This window comes from Mizuhopecten yessoensis, unplaced genomic scaffold, assembly GCF_002113885.1.
Source record: "Mizuhopecten yessoensis strain PY_sf001 unplaced genomic scaffold, ASM211388v2 scaffold6821, whole genome shotgun sequence".
Taxonomy (NCBI): Eukaryota; Metazoa; Mollusca; class Bivalvia; order Pectinida; family Pectinidae; genus Mizuhopecten; species Mizuhopecten yessoensis.
The window spans coordinates 170,441-189,456 of NW_018406741.1; the positions used below are offsets into that span (position 1 = coordinate 170,441).

Below are 19,016 nucleotides of genomic sequence, written 5' to 3' on the forward strand. Positions count from 1 at the left end.
CAGTATTGTAACACTAACCTTGACCCTGGACCACATTGACAGTATTGTAACACTAACCTTGACCCTGGACCACATTGACAGTATTGTAACACTAACCTTGACCCTGACCCACATTGACAGTATTGTAACACTAACCTTGGCCGTGGCCCACATTGACAGTTTTATAATACTAACCTTGACCATGGCCCACATGGACAGTATTGTAACACTAACTTGACTGTGGCCCACATTGACAGTATTATAATACCAACCTTGACCGTCGTCCACATTGACAGTATTGTAACACTAATCTTGACCGTGGTCCACATTGACAGTATTGTAACACCTACCTTGACCCTGGACCACCATGACAGTATTGTAACAGTAACTTGACCGTGACCCACATTGACAGTATTATAATACTAACCTTGGCCATGGCCCACATTGACAGTATTATAATACTAACCTTGACGGTTGCCCACATTGACAGTATTGTAACACTAACCTTAACCCTGGACCACATTGACAGTATTGTAACACTAATCTTGACCTTGGCCCACATTGACAGTATTTTAATACTAATCTTGACCGTGGCCCACATTGACAGTATTGTAACACTTACCTTGACCCTGGACCACATTGACAGTTTTGTAACACTAACTTGACCCTGGACCACATTGACAGTATTGTAACACTTACCTTGACCGTCACCCACATTGACAGTATTGTAACACTAGCCTTGGCCGTGGCCCACATTGACAGTATCGTAACACTAAACTTGGCCGTGGCCCACAGTGACAGTATTGTAACACTAACCTTGGCCGTTGCCAACATTGACAGTATTGTAACACTAACCTTGTCCATGACCCACATTGACAGTATTGTAACACTAACCCCGACCATGGCCAACATTGACAGTATTGTAACACTACCCTTGACCATGGCCCACATTGACAGTATTATAATACTAACCTTGGCCATGGCCCAAATTGACAGTATTATAATACTAACCTTGACGGCTGCCCACATTGACAGTATTGTAACACTAATCTTGACCGTGGACCACATTGACAGTATTGTAACACTAATCTTGACCTTGGCCCACATTGACAGTATTTTAATACTAATCTTGACCGTGGCCCACATTGACAGTATTGTAGCACTAACCTTGACCATGGCCCACATTGACGGTATTGTAACACTAACCTTGGCCGTGGACCACATTGACAGTATTGTAACACTAATCTTGACCATGGCCCACATTGACAGTATTGTACCACTAACCTTGACCGTGGCCCACATTGACAGTATTGTAACACTTACCTTGACCGTCACCCACATTGACAGTATTGTAACACTTACCTTGACCGTCACCCACATTGACAGTATTGTAACACTAACCTTGGCCATGGCCCACATTGACAGTATTGTAACACTAACCTTGGCGGTGGTCCACATTGACAGTATTGTAACACTAACCTTGGCCGTGGCCCACATTGACAGTATCGTAACACTAACCTTGGCCGTGGCCCACAGTGACAGTATTGTAACACTAACCTTGGCCGTGGCCCACATTGACAGCAATTCCCTTTTCCAACTCTGCAATGCCTTTCTTGTACATCTCAATGGCCTGCTCCTTTCTCCCTGGAATAAAAAACAGGCATATATATATTTAATTATTTACAGTCACTAATCTACAATATCATAACACATCTTATGACATATAATTACAAATATCTGATTGTAGGTGTCCCTGTAAAGTAACAAAAAAAATAAAAAATTGAAAGCAGAATAACCTGTATGACCTGTTTAATATGAAAAACAAAGAGAATAGTCAATGGTTTCTCGTTGATTATTGAATATCAAATAGTTTCATGACGATGGGCTGATTTCGATGCAGAAAATTATCTTGTAAGTAATGGTAATCAATATTAGCATAAATGTGTACATTCCTTTTAATCCAGAGAACATTTAAAGTTTGCCCCCCTCTTCATTAATGCAATTCCTTATTGCATCAAGTATATTGGAACTTGTAATGGAACTGTAAATATATCAACACAATTATACCAGATCAATTTATATTTAACAGGCAAATCAAGCTTGGCTTGCAGTAAGATATTGTGATTATTCAGATTTTTATTTCAATATAACATATATTACATAATAAATAAACCCACTAAGCTCTCATTGCACTTCTATATACATACATACAGTCTAGTGGTGACCACATATCTATGTCAGCATCCACTCTTATCTAATACATTTATATACCTAATTCAATTTAGACTTTTACACAGTACATTGTACCAACTTGTTCGTTTGATCATGGCCAAGCTAGGGGAACATAAAGAGGCATTATTTTGTCTACGTATCAAACAGCCTGACTCATGCGTTCAGTGCTGAGATCTCGAGGCCCAAATGTAGTATAATTCATTTGTCACTAAACGTACTTTCAGTCCTTGTTTTTAAACCATACATAGAGGTATACACAAGAAACAATACTGATGAAATGTAAATATTCTTTTACCTGCTAATTTTTTTCCAAGCATTGGGATTCCTTAGTCTCATATAAACATACATCGGTCAAACCAGTAATGAACTCAGAACACGTATGACTGTACAAAGACAACAAACTAGAACTGATTCTTTATGAAATCTTCATGTTAACAAACATATTCATGAATGTGCTGGAAATAAATTTAATGTATTACCCTTGTATCAACTATTTTCATCAGACACTATTTTAAGAGAAAAGAAAGAAGACTGATTAATCAAAATATTAAAACCAAGTCTCAACAGCTGGCCACAGTAACATTTTGTGCCAGTTTGTCCACCAATCTTGGGTACTTTGTGACAACACATTACTATTGTAGTGTGATGACATGTAATTGTGACGTCACCAAGTTGTTCTTTTGAATAAACCTGAAGAGCCCTGTGAAGGGTGAAATCAGCTAGTTTTTTAGTCGGTCGTTAATCTTATTTTTCGAAATATATATATAAAACTATACCAACTTTGTATTGATTTATATTACATCAACAATGTGCATGAGTTATTGAAATAGAGAAAGAAAAGTATACAACACTAGAAGTGGTGTACAAGCAACCTGTTAATGGTGTATGCACACTGTTAATGGTGGATGTACACTGTTAATTGTGTATGCACACTGTTGATGGTGTATGAACACTGTTGATGGTGTATGTACATTGTTAATGGTGTATGGACACTGTTCATCGTGTATGCACACTGTTAATAGTGAATGCACACTGTTAATAGTGTATGCGCACTGTTAATGGTGTGTATGGACACTGTTCATCGTGTATGCACACTGTTGATGGTGTATGAACACTGTTAATGGTGTAGTTACACTGTTAATGGTGTATGCACACTGTTAATGGTGTATGTACACTGTTAATGGTGTATGGACACTGTTAATGGTGTATGGACACTGTTAATGGTGTATGCACACTGTTAATGGTGTATTTACACTGTTAATGGTGTATTTACACTGTTAATGGTGTATGTACACTGTTAATGGTGTATGCACACTGTTAATAGTGTATGCACACTGTTAATGGTGTATGTACACTGTTAATGGTGTATGTACACTGTTAATGGTGTATGTACACTGTTAATTGTGTATGCACACTGTTAATGGTGTATGCACACTGTTAATGGTGTATGTACACTGTTAATGGTGTATGCACACTGTTAATGGTGTATGCACACTGTTAATGGTGTATGCACACTGTTAATGGTGTATGCACACTGTTAATGGTGTATGCACACTGTTAATGGTGTATGCACACTGTTAATGGTGTATGCACACTGTTAATGGTGTATGCACACTGTTAATGGTGTATGCACACTGTTAATGGTGTATGCACACTGTTAATGGTGTATGCACACTGTTAATGGTGTATGCACAATGTTAATGGTGTATTCACACTGTTAATGGTGTATGCACACTGTTAATGGTGTATGTACACTGTTAATGGTGTATGTACACTGTTAATGGTGTACATGCACACTGTTAATCGTGTATGCACAGTGTTAATGGTGTATGTACACTGAAAATGGTGTATGCACACTGTTAATAGTGTATGTACACTGTTAATTGTGTACGCACACTGTTAATAGTGTATGTCCACTGTTAATTGTGTACGGACACTGTTAATAGGGTATGCACACTGTTGATGGTGTATGAACACTGTTAATGGTGGAAGTACACTGTTAATGATGTATACACACTGTTACACTGTTAATTGTGTACGGACACTGTTAATAGGGTATGCACACTGTTGATGGTGTATGCACACTGTTCATGGTGTACATGCGCACTGTTAATGGTGTGTGCACACTGTTAATGGTATATGTACACTGTTCATGGTGTATGCACACTGTTCATGGTGTACATGCGCACTGTTAATGGTGTACATGTACACTGTTAATAGAGTATGTACACTGTTATTGGTGTATGCACACTGTTAATAGTGTATGCACACTGTTAATTGTGTATGGACACTGTTAATAGTGTATGCACACTGTTAATGGTGTAAGTACACTGTTAATGGTGTATACACACTGTTAATTGTGTATGCACACTGTTAATAGTGTATGTACACTGTTAATGGTGTATNGATGGTGTATGTACATTGTTAATGGTGTAGGTACACTGTTAATGGTGTATGTACACTGTTAATGGTGTATGTATGCTGTTAATGGTGTATGTACACTGTTAATGGGGTATGCACACTGTTAATGGTGTATGCACTGGTAATGGTATATGCACACTGTTAATGGTGTGCATGCACACTGTTAATGGTGTATGTACACTGTTGATGGTGTATGCACACTGTTAATGGTGTATGTACACTGTTATTGGTGTATGCACACTGTTAATGGTATATGCATGTACACTGTTAATGGTATATGCATGTACACTGTTAATGGTGTATGCACACTGTTAATGGTGTATGCACTGGTAATGGTATATGCACACTGTTAATGGTGTGCATGCACACTGTTAATGGTGTATGTACACTGTTGATGGTGTATGCACACTGTTAATGGTGTATGTACACTGATAATTGTGTATGTACACTGTTAATGGTATATGTACACAGTTAATGGTGTACATGCACACTGTTAATGGTGTATGCACACTGTTAATGGTGTATGTACACTGTTAATGGTGTATGCACACTGTTAATGGTGTATGCACTGTTAATGGTATATGCACACTGTTAATGGTGTACATGCACACTGTTAATGGTGTATGTACACTGTTATTGGTGTACATGCACACTGTTAATGGCGTATGTACACTGTTAATTGTGTATGCACACGTTATCCCCTAATTAAATGGTGTATGCACACTGTTAATGGAGTATGCACACTGTTGATGGTGTATGAACACTGTTGATGGTGTATGACCATTGTTAATGGTGTAGGTACACTGTTAATGGTGTATGAACACTGTTAATGGTGTATGTACACTGTTAATGGTGTACATGCACACTGTTAATGGTGTATGCACACTGTTAATTGTGTATGCACACGTTATCCCCTAATTAGCTTGTATACACAATAATTGGATAAGACTTAACCCTAAATCATGCTTATTAAGAACACTATAAACCAGCACAAGTAAGCCATATTATTTCTGGAGTAATGATGCACATGGTAGTTAAATTCAAATAATCTAAATTTCCTTGGGTTAAGATTAATGACCACGTTAGACAAATTGGGGTTAAATGTAGAAGATATACATAAACAATGATAAGGAAAGCTTACTCCAACTTACCAGATAGTTATTTTACAAAATGTTTAATCAACTATCATTATTTATGCATGTGTATGCTTACATTTTATCTAGAATGCACACACTTCAGCTACATTGACTCAGTTTTCAAAGAAATTGCATTTGTACAATTGTAGTAATCGTTTGAATTGAATTGAACAAATCAGCCTAAAAGTGTCACTGATGACTAGTAGCTGATGGCCGGATTTCCTCTGGCCAATCATTATAAATTGCTGCCAGACACTCGGCACTGCGGAACATCCTGTGACACACCATCGTGTTGAATCTGTGAACGGGCCCCCACTTCTGGACATCAGAATTAACATCCTCATCATTCTTTAGTCTTGATCGGTCTATTGGGGGTACTACTTAATGGCATGTTCTAAACCATGGTCCAGTACTAGTTCCAATGTCTGATGTCCTATGTATTTGTCCCCAGCCTATAGTAATGGAGGAGATACTACATAACTGTACCCAGCCATTCTGTTACATTTTGTCCGGGTGATATCTCCAGTTTTAGTTCTATTGTCTGACATTGTATTATCCCCTATAACACAGAAGGAGAGACTGTAATCACACCTTACTTTTACAGATATATTGGCTGTGACATACAAGGTCTTTTAAAGAATCAAACAAACCTTCATTCCAATGCAATTAATCATGTACTATATTCATGATAGGTTATCCTCTTGTTCTTTAATTGAGAGTTTTATTGAGATTGACAGGTATATGTAGTATTATGAACGGATAGAAGTGACGTTATTTACCATGTACGGTGCTATCATTAAAATAAAATCCATTAGGTTGATATCAATAGCAGACCATTGAAAGACAGCTATGCAACACACAGTAAAGAGCATGTCCGATATTTTGAAGTGAAAAATTCACAATATTAAAAACAAGATAACGCTTTTAATTTTTCCTCAAATCGAATGTATTTCATAATGTGCAAGGATCACTGAAATACTGCATGCATCCAAACTCCATGAAAATTTTGATACTGCTATAGTTTTGTTTGAAATACTTAATGATAAAAGGGTCATACCAATATCATAGTTTTTGAAATAGGACCATAATGTTCTACAGGAGATAGTGAAAAGATACCAGTAAGACGAGACCATATTTTAGAGCAGGCCAGTAAACAGATACCAGTAAGACCAGACCGTATTTTAGAGCAGGGGAGTAAACAAGATACCAGTAAGACCAGACAGTATTTCAGAGTAGACCAGTAAACAGATACTAGTAAGACCAGACAGTATTTCAGAGCAGGCCAGTAAACAGATACCAATAAGACCAGACAATTTTTCAGAGCAGGCCAGTAAACAGATACTAGTAAGACCAGACAGTATTTCAGAGCAGGCCAGTAAACAGATACCAATAAGACCAGACAATTTTTCAGAGCAGGCCAGTAAACAGATACTAGTAAGACCAGACAGTATTTCAGAGCAGGCCAGTAAACAGATACTAGTAAGACCAGACAGTATTTCAGAGCAGGCCAGTAAACAGATACCAATAAGACCAGACAATTTTTCAGAGCAGGCCAGTAAACAGATACCAGAAAGACCAGACAGTATTTTAGAGCAGGCGAGTAAACAGATACCAGTAATACCAGACCGTATTTTAGAGCAGGCGAGGAAACAAGATACCAGTAAGACCAGACCGTATTTTAGAGCAGGCCAGTAAACAGATCCCAATAAGACCAGACAATATTTTAGAGCAGGCCAGTAAACAGATACAAGTAAGACCAGACAGTATTTTAGAGCAGACCAGTAAACAGATACCAGTAAGACCAGCCAGTATTTTAGAGCAGGCCAGTAACCAGATACCAATAAGACCAGCCAATATTTCAGAGCAGGCCAGTAAACAGCTACCAGTAAGACCAGACAGTATTTTAGAGGAGACCAGTAAACAGATACCAGTAAGACCAGACAGGATTTTAGAGCAGTACAGTAAACAGATGCCAGTAAGACCAGACAGTATTTTAGAGGAGACCAGTAAACAGATACCAGTAAGACCAGACAATATTTCAGAGCAGGCCAGTAAACAGATACCAGTAAGACCAGACCGTATTTTAGAGCAGGCGAGTAAACAAGATACCAGTAAGACCAGACCGTATTTTAGAGCAGGCCAGTAAACAGATACCAATAAGACCAGACAATATTTTAGAGCCGACCAGTAAACAGATACCAATAAGACCAGACAATATTTCAGAGCAGGCCAGTAAACAGATACCAGTAAGACCAGACAATATTTTAGAGCCGACCAGTAAACAGATACCAGTAAGACCAGAAAACACACATTATTTTTGTTTCATGGCCCAGAACATAATAATTTGTAGGTTAACAAGCAAAGAAATAATAGATCTAGAGGTCTCAAGTATGTTAAAAAAGCAGACTCGTGAGACACTGCTGTCAGACCAAACTAGACACGACCAGAGATAGACAGCAGTAAGGCCACACCATATTTTAGAGAATGTCCCGCTTGCTAATGTTACACACATATAATTGATCTTATCAAAAAAATACCTAAAACAATTGTGACAAAATATATACAGTAATTTACAACTTGGAATTTGTAAATTGAATGGACACCATGGTCAGATCAAATCAAATTGTTCTATTCAGTTGTCACTGACCAGCTGTAATATCCAATACATGGTTGTTACATAGAAGATTCCCAACATCCATTTTTAATTTCAGATTTATATCAAACAGGTTCCAATGTTTCTGCATGCAAATATGTATGCACTTAAAGAGTTCCACCTTATCTGTAGATATGCTCCCCGGAGCCTGCAATCTGTGGTCCAGCCAACCATCACTACAATCTGTTTGTCAAACTAATTGGATTACTGGAACAAAGGACCTAGCACTGGTACAGACAGGGACATAAACCACAGAGGCAATCAGACAGGACAACCCTTACATACACCAGTGTTGACTACAACCATGATGTGTAAGGCAGCATAGATCTTAATCAACATCCTATTAACGTAACAAGGTTTGAAGGGAGCTCAGGATCATTTCCTCCATGAGCATTGAATTAAAACATGCACATGCCTAAAAAAGGCAAACAGAAAAGCATAAGGAACATAAATTAATGCCTAACTGATAAAACAAAATTGTTTTACAGAATTTTTTCAATAATAGAAAGTGAGATGCCCTATAATCATCAGACATAGACACATGTGGAAACATGGGAAGATATCAATATAAATTGATATACTAGTAGCAATGATATATATAAATTGTTAATTGTTATTTATATATATATAAGCATGTTGGATTTTTTTTAGAAGATTTCATTATGCCGTCATAATGATATACACGTCATAATGATATACAAGTCATAATGATATACACATCATAATAGTATACACGTCATAATGATATACACACGTCATAATGATATACACGTCATAATGATACACGTCATAATGATATACATGTCACGATCAGTATGTTAACTCTCCTTTCACTCGTAAATAACTTTGAGCATACCGAGTAGTCCTAAGAACTATCGTTATACATTGTACTACATCCTATAGCTAGATAAGGTACCCTAATGAAACAGTCAATAGGAAGAAAGAAGTATACATGGGAGTCTAGGATTGCAAGTGCTATAACAACTGTTTTTGAACTTTGTATGACCAACACTAAAAAGGAAAGTGTTTATTATATAGATTTGACATAAATTGTGTAATATTTTAGCCCACTCGTATTCCAAAACAATTCCATCAAGTGTTGAATTCACTGTACGTTTGTTTTTAAAATTACACAGCTTTATATGTGATAAAAGTTTCTGTTCCGTGTTTTCCCCTCCCCTTCATGAGCATAGCAAGGCAAATTCTAATGTTATTGTAGCATTTGTGGAACCAGTCAATACCAAATGAAAACAAAATAATTTCCTGGTAAATATTTCTAATGTTTTAAAACCTTTACTGTAAGAAAAAACTATACTTTTTATATTTTTTCAAGCAATAGGACATTCAAACTAAAATTATATGGAAATGGTTTAATTTGTTTGCAATGATTTGACATCAATGACTCACAGCAAATAAATAATAAAAACTGTTAAAATTTTCTTCAAATTATTTGAGATTTTAACAATTGAGCATTCTACAATTTGACAATTATATAAACCATCAATGTGAATATCTTGTAAGAAATTATATACCAGGCAGTAACTTAATAAATATAAAACACTTCAAGTAAAATTATATACCAGGCAGTAACTTAATAAATATAAAACACTTCAAGTAAAATTATATACCAGGCAGTAACTTAATAAATATAAAACACTTCAAGTAAAATTATATACCAGGCAGTAACTTTATAAATATAAAACACTTCAATTAAAATTATATACCAGGCAGTAACTTAATAAATATAAAACACTTCAAGTAAAATTATATACCAGGCAGTAACTTAATAAATATAAAACACTTCAAGTAAAATTATATACCAGGCAGTAACTTAATAAATATAAAACACTTCAAGTAAAATTATATACCAGGCAGTAACTTAATAAATATAAAACACTTCAAGTAAAATTATATACCAGGCAGTAACTTAATAAATATAAAACACTTCAAAAATACTTACATTTGATGATAGTTGTAACCCACATCATACATGCATACACCATTATCCTTTAGATAACAATTGTTCACAGTATTTTTCCCTTTTTTACCCTACTCTTTCTGTCTTTCTTCATCAATCTTAAGGTTTACAGTGCATCAATATATCCGAATTAAGGCTTGGTAGAAACACATTCTTTTTTTTCAATCGTATGTCAAAATTGGCATCAAACCAGATAATTTAACAGATAATACTGTAAAATGGGAAATGCTCGCCCTAGTTACCAGTAAACGTTCGACTTTTTTGCCCGTTGCTATTAACACTGGGCAAATACAGAGTTAAACCAGTGCAGAGAAAAGCTTTACAATAACCTCATTCAACTGTGATTTGATAAGAATTTTTTATGCAGGGTCATTATGTGATCATTAATGATTTCTAGCAAATTTTCAAAGATTGCATTATATAAAAATTTCAATCTTCCTAGAATCATGACAGGTATAAGTACAGTATAAAGTGGGTCTGTGACCAATCCAGGTATATAATGTAAGTAAGTGTTACTGATCAGTCCTGGATATCATATATAGTAAAGTACACGAGTACTGCTGACGTGTGCAGGTCTCATCAGTTTGTCTGTCAGCGGTGATTAATGGAAACTTGTACCTGATAAATTATTTATCATTTCAAATATATGCATAAACACCACTACTTTCTGTAAAATGTCAAATCCTTCATTACCGAGTTTAAATGTAAGATGATTGTGTTTTGCTGTCTTTACTGCATACATGGAATAAAGTAACACTCCGTACAAAACATCTAGTAGGTGTATCTCACTCAGTTCATAAAACTACGAACCTTACGCAATAATATAATATAATAGTCAAAAGGTCATATCAAGTACAGTGTATTCTATGGGTGTATAAGATTACAGACTAGTAATACAGTTTATCTATAATTACACTTTCTGGAGCTTGATACACTCAATCACTATATGTGTTTTTAAGCTGAAGTCTGGTGATCATGATATTTCCTACAACCTTGACAAAGACAACATAATTGTCTGAAGTGAAAAAATACTTTGGAGAGTATGAATGGATTCATTTATTATATCAAAAAGTTGAAATGTGACTTACATCAATATTATGAGAGCTTTTATTTCTGTTCACATTTGTTTTATATTAAAAAGTAAAGAGGAAATTGAAATGAGAAGATAGAAAGGACAAGCAGCATAAGAATCGAGTCTTTCAGCACACCATGTGTACACAGGGCTGCCTTCTGTGCTGTGAACAGAAGTTTATCATTACTTCTGATGTGTTTATATCATTATAGACAGATACAAACCCTCAGACAGACCAGCACTGCCTGTAGACACCCACCTCTGCCCTCTACATAGCCTCATTTACTAACAGCTCCAGCTAGAAATTAATGATGTACCAATATCACATAAAACATGAAATTTATTATATGGATGTATTTACATGTACATGCATGTACTGAACGTAGCCTATCACTACCTTAGCATTAGCACCTACTATTTTGGACAGTCAGACCTCTGAGAAATATTCCAAGATAAAATTATACTGCATAAAATTCTGACAGTGTTAAAATTCTGACAGTGTTAACAACAACATATCATAAGTTGGATTTGGTTCAATTCCACTGAATTCTGTCATGTTTGTGTTTTCTTTACATAAAAAAGAAATACCAGGTATGCATATGTAAAAGATCATTAGCAATTTAGCACATAGATCACCTTCCTTCAAATTCCAGGGGTTACGCTCACTTATGTTTTCTGCACCCCTTGAATATATGTCATGAAAAATTTACCAATCCCTATAGGCTTATACCTGTCCTTAGAAGATTACAAAAGAATTAACTTTATGCTGCCGCAGGATTCTTTTCATGTACATCAAAGAATCAAACTAGTCCTCTTGCATTATGTACAAAACTGCACATACAGAGCCTCCAATTTCGTCATGACATATTTCAGGAGCCGTGAACATAGCATAACCCCTGAAAATTCAGGATGAGAGATCAATGGAGAATGTCAATGTTGAAGTTACTAAGCAGAGCTTATCCTTCACCTTAAATTAAGGCAAAAACATCAGACATACAAATAATGTGTGTACGAAAGAGCTCCCTTCAAGAATCTGGAACAAGAGTACCGCAGGGCGGAACAATATATGCCCATCAAATGCCATATAGTGTTATATACTTTCTTACTTTGAAATAAGATCTGCATCATTCAAAGAGTGGTTAGCCAACATGCTATAAAAATGTAGGAGAAAATCTCCAGATAAAATAATCAAATACTGAAATGAACAAAGGGCAGTAACTTTTGCAAAAATTGTTGAACCAAAATTCTTTTCAAGGAAACACAACAACATATCATGATTATTTAGCCTACTAAGTTTCAAAGAAATCTGTCAAAGAATGTAGGAGAAGATCTCCGGACAAAAAATCAAATACTGAAATGAACAAAGGAAAAATTGTCGCATCAAAATTCTTTTAGGGGGGGGGCACAACTTCATATCATGATTATAATGTATACCAAATTTAAAAGAGATCTGTTGAAAAATGTAGGAGGAGGCCTAGGTTGCCGGACAAAAATCAAATACTGAAATGAACAAAGGGCAATAACTTTTGAAACAATTGTCGAATGAAAATTCTTTTAAGGGAGACACAACTTCATATCATGATTATAATGCATACCAAGTTTCAAAGAGATTGGTCGAAAAATGTAGGAGGAGATTGCCGGACAAAAGTTTACGCCAGACGGACGGACGGACAACGCCACACCATAATACTCCCGTCAAATTTGACGGGGGTATAAAAATATGGCCGTTGTATAATAATGACAACGATCTGATGAAATGTCAGGTGTACTGTTACTTTGTTACTATGACAGAAGTGACCACCCAGAGCATTTGTAACAGGAACTTCAAATTTTAAGATTGATATTCTCAAACGGCCAACTCGTCAGACGGTTAAACATGGCCGAGGCAGATGGGGAATTAGATAGGGATGGGGACAGTTGCATGCCAAAATGTTTTAGAGATAATAAAATTAGAACCTTGATGAAATAACAGATACATTTGTATGATCTCTTGGTACTTTGGTACTGTTGATTTGTTCCTTTTCTGGTACACAACACCTTTGTAAATACACTTGTTCCTATGGCTAGCACTAAAACAGTGTTCTAAGGAAGTAACAGAAAGTTATTTTGGTTGCTTATATTAAACACCACTGTTTTTGCTACCTAAATTTTACAACAGCCTTTAATAATTGGGATAAGATAGCATTATTTGTATTGAAATTGGGAATATATTCCTCAGTTCTATTGTCAATATAATTATTCATAATTCTTAATCTTGAAACCATTTGTATGTCAAAGTCATTTTCATGAAAAAGCTTTAAAGCACTCTGTCCAAAAGTACCTGCTGACCAAATGTTAAAAACATATTTTACAACCTTTTTACTCATTATACTCAACCAGCAAAGTTGACCTTTTGACCTTCAAATAATATCATACAAATTCCATTTCATTGTGAAAGATAACCCTGGTAAGTGATAAAATGATTTTGAAATATGTGCCAAAAGATGTTTCCCCAATTTATGGTCGTGTTCAAATTCAATGTTGTAAAGGTCATTCAATATGTCTGAATTTGACGCATAAGATTTTCAAGAACCTTTCTAAATTTTCATATCCAAATTATATAAATACATCATGAAATGAGTTGACAACAATTAAAAATAACAATATCTTTTGAATGTGGCATCAAGCTTTTCCAAACAATTGAAGGGAGATAAATCTTGTCAGATCATGATCATGTGCACAGGCCTAGAGCTAACACTTCTGTTCTATAAAGACCATATAGGTCATGTCAGATTAACATTTCAGAAATATATTTATCATTTTTACTCCATGATAAATTAAATTTTGTAAAAGCTTTCAGCCATCAAACAGATACAGTTTAAGGTAACCTACGTATACAAACAAAATCTAATTCAATATCGAGAGATAATAGCATTTCGTAAAATAGTATTTTAAAATCAAATTTATTCCTTCTCTCCTGCATTTTTTATTACATCACTTGTACATTTATATGCAGAGGTCTACAATTTTATATTTATAGAGTACTAGCCCACAAGTTGATTTTGAACAAATCTGCTAGCCTGAACAAATTTTCTGAACTTTTTTTTCCCAAAGAGAAGTATCGATCCTGTTTTTAGACCTCCCTTACGGGCCCCGATAAGATATGTTTGCGATAAGATATGTTTGGCACTTTGAATTTTGATAACATTTTTATCTGAAATATTTGTCACATAATGGTGTAATCCAACTTCACTCATGAAGCGTCTGCAACGTTTGTCAGCGTATTATCTACATCTGGGGTATTGTTATGGTCGGAAATAGGGTTGTCGATAACTGCTGCAATTTGAAGATCGGAGGTAGTTATCGACAGTATGTGAAAGCAATACCAATTAATTTTTGTTTTATCCATTAAAAGCATATTTTTATGAATGACTTGTACTTCAAAGTTGCCTGCATGATTTCAATATATATATATATCGTGAATTGTGAAAGGTGAGAACATGTAGCCGACAACAATAGTGTTGCTAAAGTCTATCCAGTAAACAGACATAACTTTACAAGCATAACTAAGATACTAAAAAATACTAATTTCTCAATGAAATCCATGTAGATAAATCTTGTAAATATACTCAATATAAACTGCAATTACAAATTATGAAAAATATCAATATTTGAAGACACTGCAGTCATATATAGACAGAATATAATATATATTGAAAAGTAATCAATTACACAGATCAAATGTTGATGAAAACTATTCTGTTAGGCAGGAGGTATATTTAAACTAATTATCTTGTGAACATTAAGAACCTAAAAACATTTCCACAATGATTATTTTAAGAAGATTCAATTATGTTTTCTTGAATTAAATTTATGATCTCTATCATTGTAGGATAAAATGCATCATAATTCAAAATTGTTGGGCTGTTGGAATGCATCACTGGGGATCAAAATAATATGAAATTGGGGTGGGACACCATATTGAAAGGGAACCAGAAAATGTGTTTGATCAAAATGCTGTGACGGTGACTGTTTGCGCATGCGTGCAGAAAAGGGAGCGTGTTTGTTTACATTTATGACTTGACATATCACTTGACATGTTTATACCTTTTTTAAGCAATTGGACACACGTCAGAACAAATGAATGTATTATGAGAGATTAATAATAGAAATAATTAACATTTTAATTTAGCTGTCGATAACTACCTCCACCTGTCGATAACTGCCCCTGTCATTAATGCCACCAAAACAATGATTTCTCCCGTGATTCGTCACATGTACGCTTATCGCAGATGATGAAATAGAGAACGTTTCCCGACTTCTTCGAAATGCCATCATAAAATAACTTACGCAAAACGGTAAACTGGAAAAACACGTTTGAAGCTTAGACTGTCGATAACTGCCTCCATTGCTCTATCTTATTTTATGTCTCTCTGTATGATTAATGATGAGCAAAATTGCATAACCATAGATACCATTTTAATTATGTCACTGTTTACAAAAGCTCCCAAAAAGGAAAATCAATCCTTTTTCTAGCAAGTGGAATGTGACAAGGAGGATATAAGTTAATCTAATTCTGTGGTATTCATTATTTGCTCAATGAAAACAAACATTCGAATTAAAATATAATTAAGAACATTGACTGTGTGGCGTCAAGACTGTGAAAACACACTTAGTGCTCATCATACATCATCAATGCTTTATATAAATAGATGCATCGACAGTTGCCTGGTTACACACCAAACCTACCCGAGTCTTCCTCGTCGATCTTGAGGGCCTTAGAGATGTACTCGAACGCCTTCCTGTGATGGTGCTTCTGTGTGGCCAGGGCCGGGGCCGCAGGTCCCACGTTCGCTTTGGCAGCCCCCGACATGCCTTCCTCAGCTTCAAATTGGCATTTGTATTTCTCTTTTTGGTTTGGCAGACATGCCGAAGGCAAGATGGCTTTAGATCTCCCAACAAGAATCTCCAAAACGACCCACAACTGATAGGCAATAATTCGTAGAATAGCAAATATGAATAAAAGTGGAGCTGCTACAATGTAAACGTTTCTGCTATGAAAGGATGGTCGATCTCTCGGCGGTCCTTTACCCCTATCTCCCCTTTTTCTACCCCAAAACCTTCCATTTCCCCGCCGATGCATCATATGCCGCCATACTTTTATTGACAATCATAGAATTATATGAGCTGAGGAAACCCATCTGACGTCAGCATAGGAATCCCCTTTTCGGCGAGTTTGATTGGTTAACATTTTTCACTACCACAATATACAGAGATAAGAGGTGACGCTCAGACAAATAAATTGCGGGAAGTGAAGTGTGACACACCAGAGGTACAACTGGAGTTAGCGTGGCGTGTTGAACAGAAGACACCCACTTTTCAATGGCTGGATCGGGCAAACATTTTCCTCTGGTAGGGAAAAGAGAAGATCGACAACATTTAAAATCGCTACAAGATTTGTGTAGAACTAAAATACTCGGCTGTTTTACACTACGGAGAGTTCAACAAGTTGCCAGATTGCCTTTACCCGGTGTCATCAAACAGTATTTGTTGACATTCCGCATTCCGATGGACTTTGACCTAGATGGGATTTATATGGATTACAACTTCAATTTTCCCAACCACGTACACCATCAGACACATCAGATTCACCCGGGAAAGTGTGTATTTGATGGATCAAAAATCTTGATGAGAACCCAGCATGTGAATGATCCCTGTAAAATTTGCCAATCAACAGGTCATCGAACAATGCTCCACGAGAACGAGCGGGAAAAGTGGGTGTGGCTACGTCACGACAATTTAATCAACTGTCACTTCAGCATGTACGACCCACAATCCCAGATGATGTCATATGTTTTCGATTTTCCTCTCATCAATTTGGAGGATTTTGTTGTCCGTATGTACGTATTCAATAAAAAGATACCGGAACATTTAGTTTGGGAAGTATTGTTGAAGTTAACCGATGTTTTAGGTTATCTAGAACAAAACGATGTTTACCCGTGGGAACTGTGTCATCCTCAGCACGTTGTGTTAGGGGAGAAGGGAAATATAAAGCTGGAACACATGTTACTGTATCTACCTTTAAAAAGTGGGGCACATTTCAACACCGACTCGCCTAATGCCTTATCAGCGTACACGTCGCCAGAGCAATTGAGGGGAGGTCAACTCAAGGGACCCCAGACGCTAATATGGGGGTTGGGTTGCATCCTGCGTGAGCTTACTGCACACATTCCGTCTGCTTTGTTGTCCAAGTTGGAAACGCATTACAAAAATTTCCCGCCAATTACCACTGCTTCCAACCTGACAGGTGGCGGTTCCAACAGCCATAACATCAGTAAGTCGTCCTCAGGAGATCGATATTCAATCGCTCTGCAGAACACGATCGCTGACTGCCTCCTACCTATCTCCAGGAAATCTCCAACTTTGAAAAAGCTGAGAAACCGTGCGAAAGTTTCTCTGAAGAAAAGTTGGAAACCGGTTTCGACTGCTGATGGTGCCAAATCATTCATGGATCTACTGCGAGAATGTGATGAACTTTGACCTGTTATCGTGGGACCAGTGGACCTTGCAACGGCCTGAACTGTTTCGACTGGTACACAAGCAGGTATTATGTGAAATCAAAGGGAAGAGAAATTACTGCGTGGTGATATGGTTTATTTCAATTCTGCAGAATGAGTATAGTATTGCCAGTTTACACAACCACTGCGTATTTTGCAGTGGTCTGCATTTTATCGTAATTAATGGAACGCCAGATGGCTTTGTTCCTTACTCATATAGAAATAATGTACAAACACACATGTAAGTTTATCTGCATTTTTTATTTAGCCAAAACTGATTGAATTAGCGTAGTACTTTCTTGCCAGAATGTCTGACCTATCTAATTCAATTTGGAATGATCTAAAAATATATAACTGTAAGCGTACACGAAATCTTACCGCCAACGGTGTAAAACAGTGCTGTGATTCTAAATTTACACACTATGAAACCGCCTTATTCCGACACGAAAAAACCCACATTTAACGACACTGCGGTGTGTTTTTTTGTTAATTGTTAAGTGACAAATAATAGGTTCTAATGTACATGTCGTATATATATAAAAACTCAAACGGGCACTGTTGCTGAAAGCCTTGCTAATTTCACAAATAGACATTTGTTTTTATTGTCGAAAAAATATCTCACTTATTTAATTCATGAATCTATTTTATATACATTTAAATGATCATATGAATATAATAACTTGTGTTATTGAAGCCGTTTGGAAAACAACGAAAGTTTTAACATCTTTGAAATTTCCGAAGAGGTACACGCACGATGTCCAATATGTTATTGCACATGTGACCTTCACTAGTTTTGTACTGTATAATAATACATACGTGTGTACAATGAATTGTAATATGTAGAGGTGCAATTTGTAAATCAGAAAGTTATTTGCTTTATATTTTTATAAATTTAAAATTTGTGTATAATATTTTTGTTATTTTGCTATGCAATGCATATATGTGAGAGTTCTACCTTTTCTTTAACCGTCTCCTGTTTAACGCTGTATGCATTGAACGTTTTATGAAT

General features: G+C 36.1%; 1 protein-coding gene across 2 annotated transcripts in view; it reads right to left on the bottom strand.

Moving 5' to 3' along the window:
• LOC110452696 (spastin-like) overlaps positions 1 to 16,606 on the bottom strand; it is a 59,472-nt gene extending 42,866 nt beyond the window's left edge. For both annotated transcript variants that reach the window (XM_021501351.1, XM_021501350.1), the window contains exons 1-2: positions 16,200 to 16,606; positions 1,537 to 1,623 (exon numbers count right to left, since the gene is read on the bottom strand). In XM_021501351.1, the coding sequence (XP_021357026.1) occupies positions 1,537 to 1,623; positions 16,200 to 16,596 (484 nt within the window). In that variant the 5' untranslated portion in view covers positions 16,597 to 16,606. The remainder of the gene's footprint in view (positions 1 to 1,536; positions 1,624 to 16,199) is intronic.
• Positions 16,607 to 19,016: the final 2,410 nt, after the last annotated feature.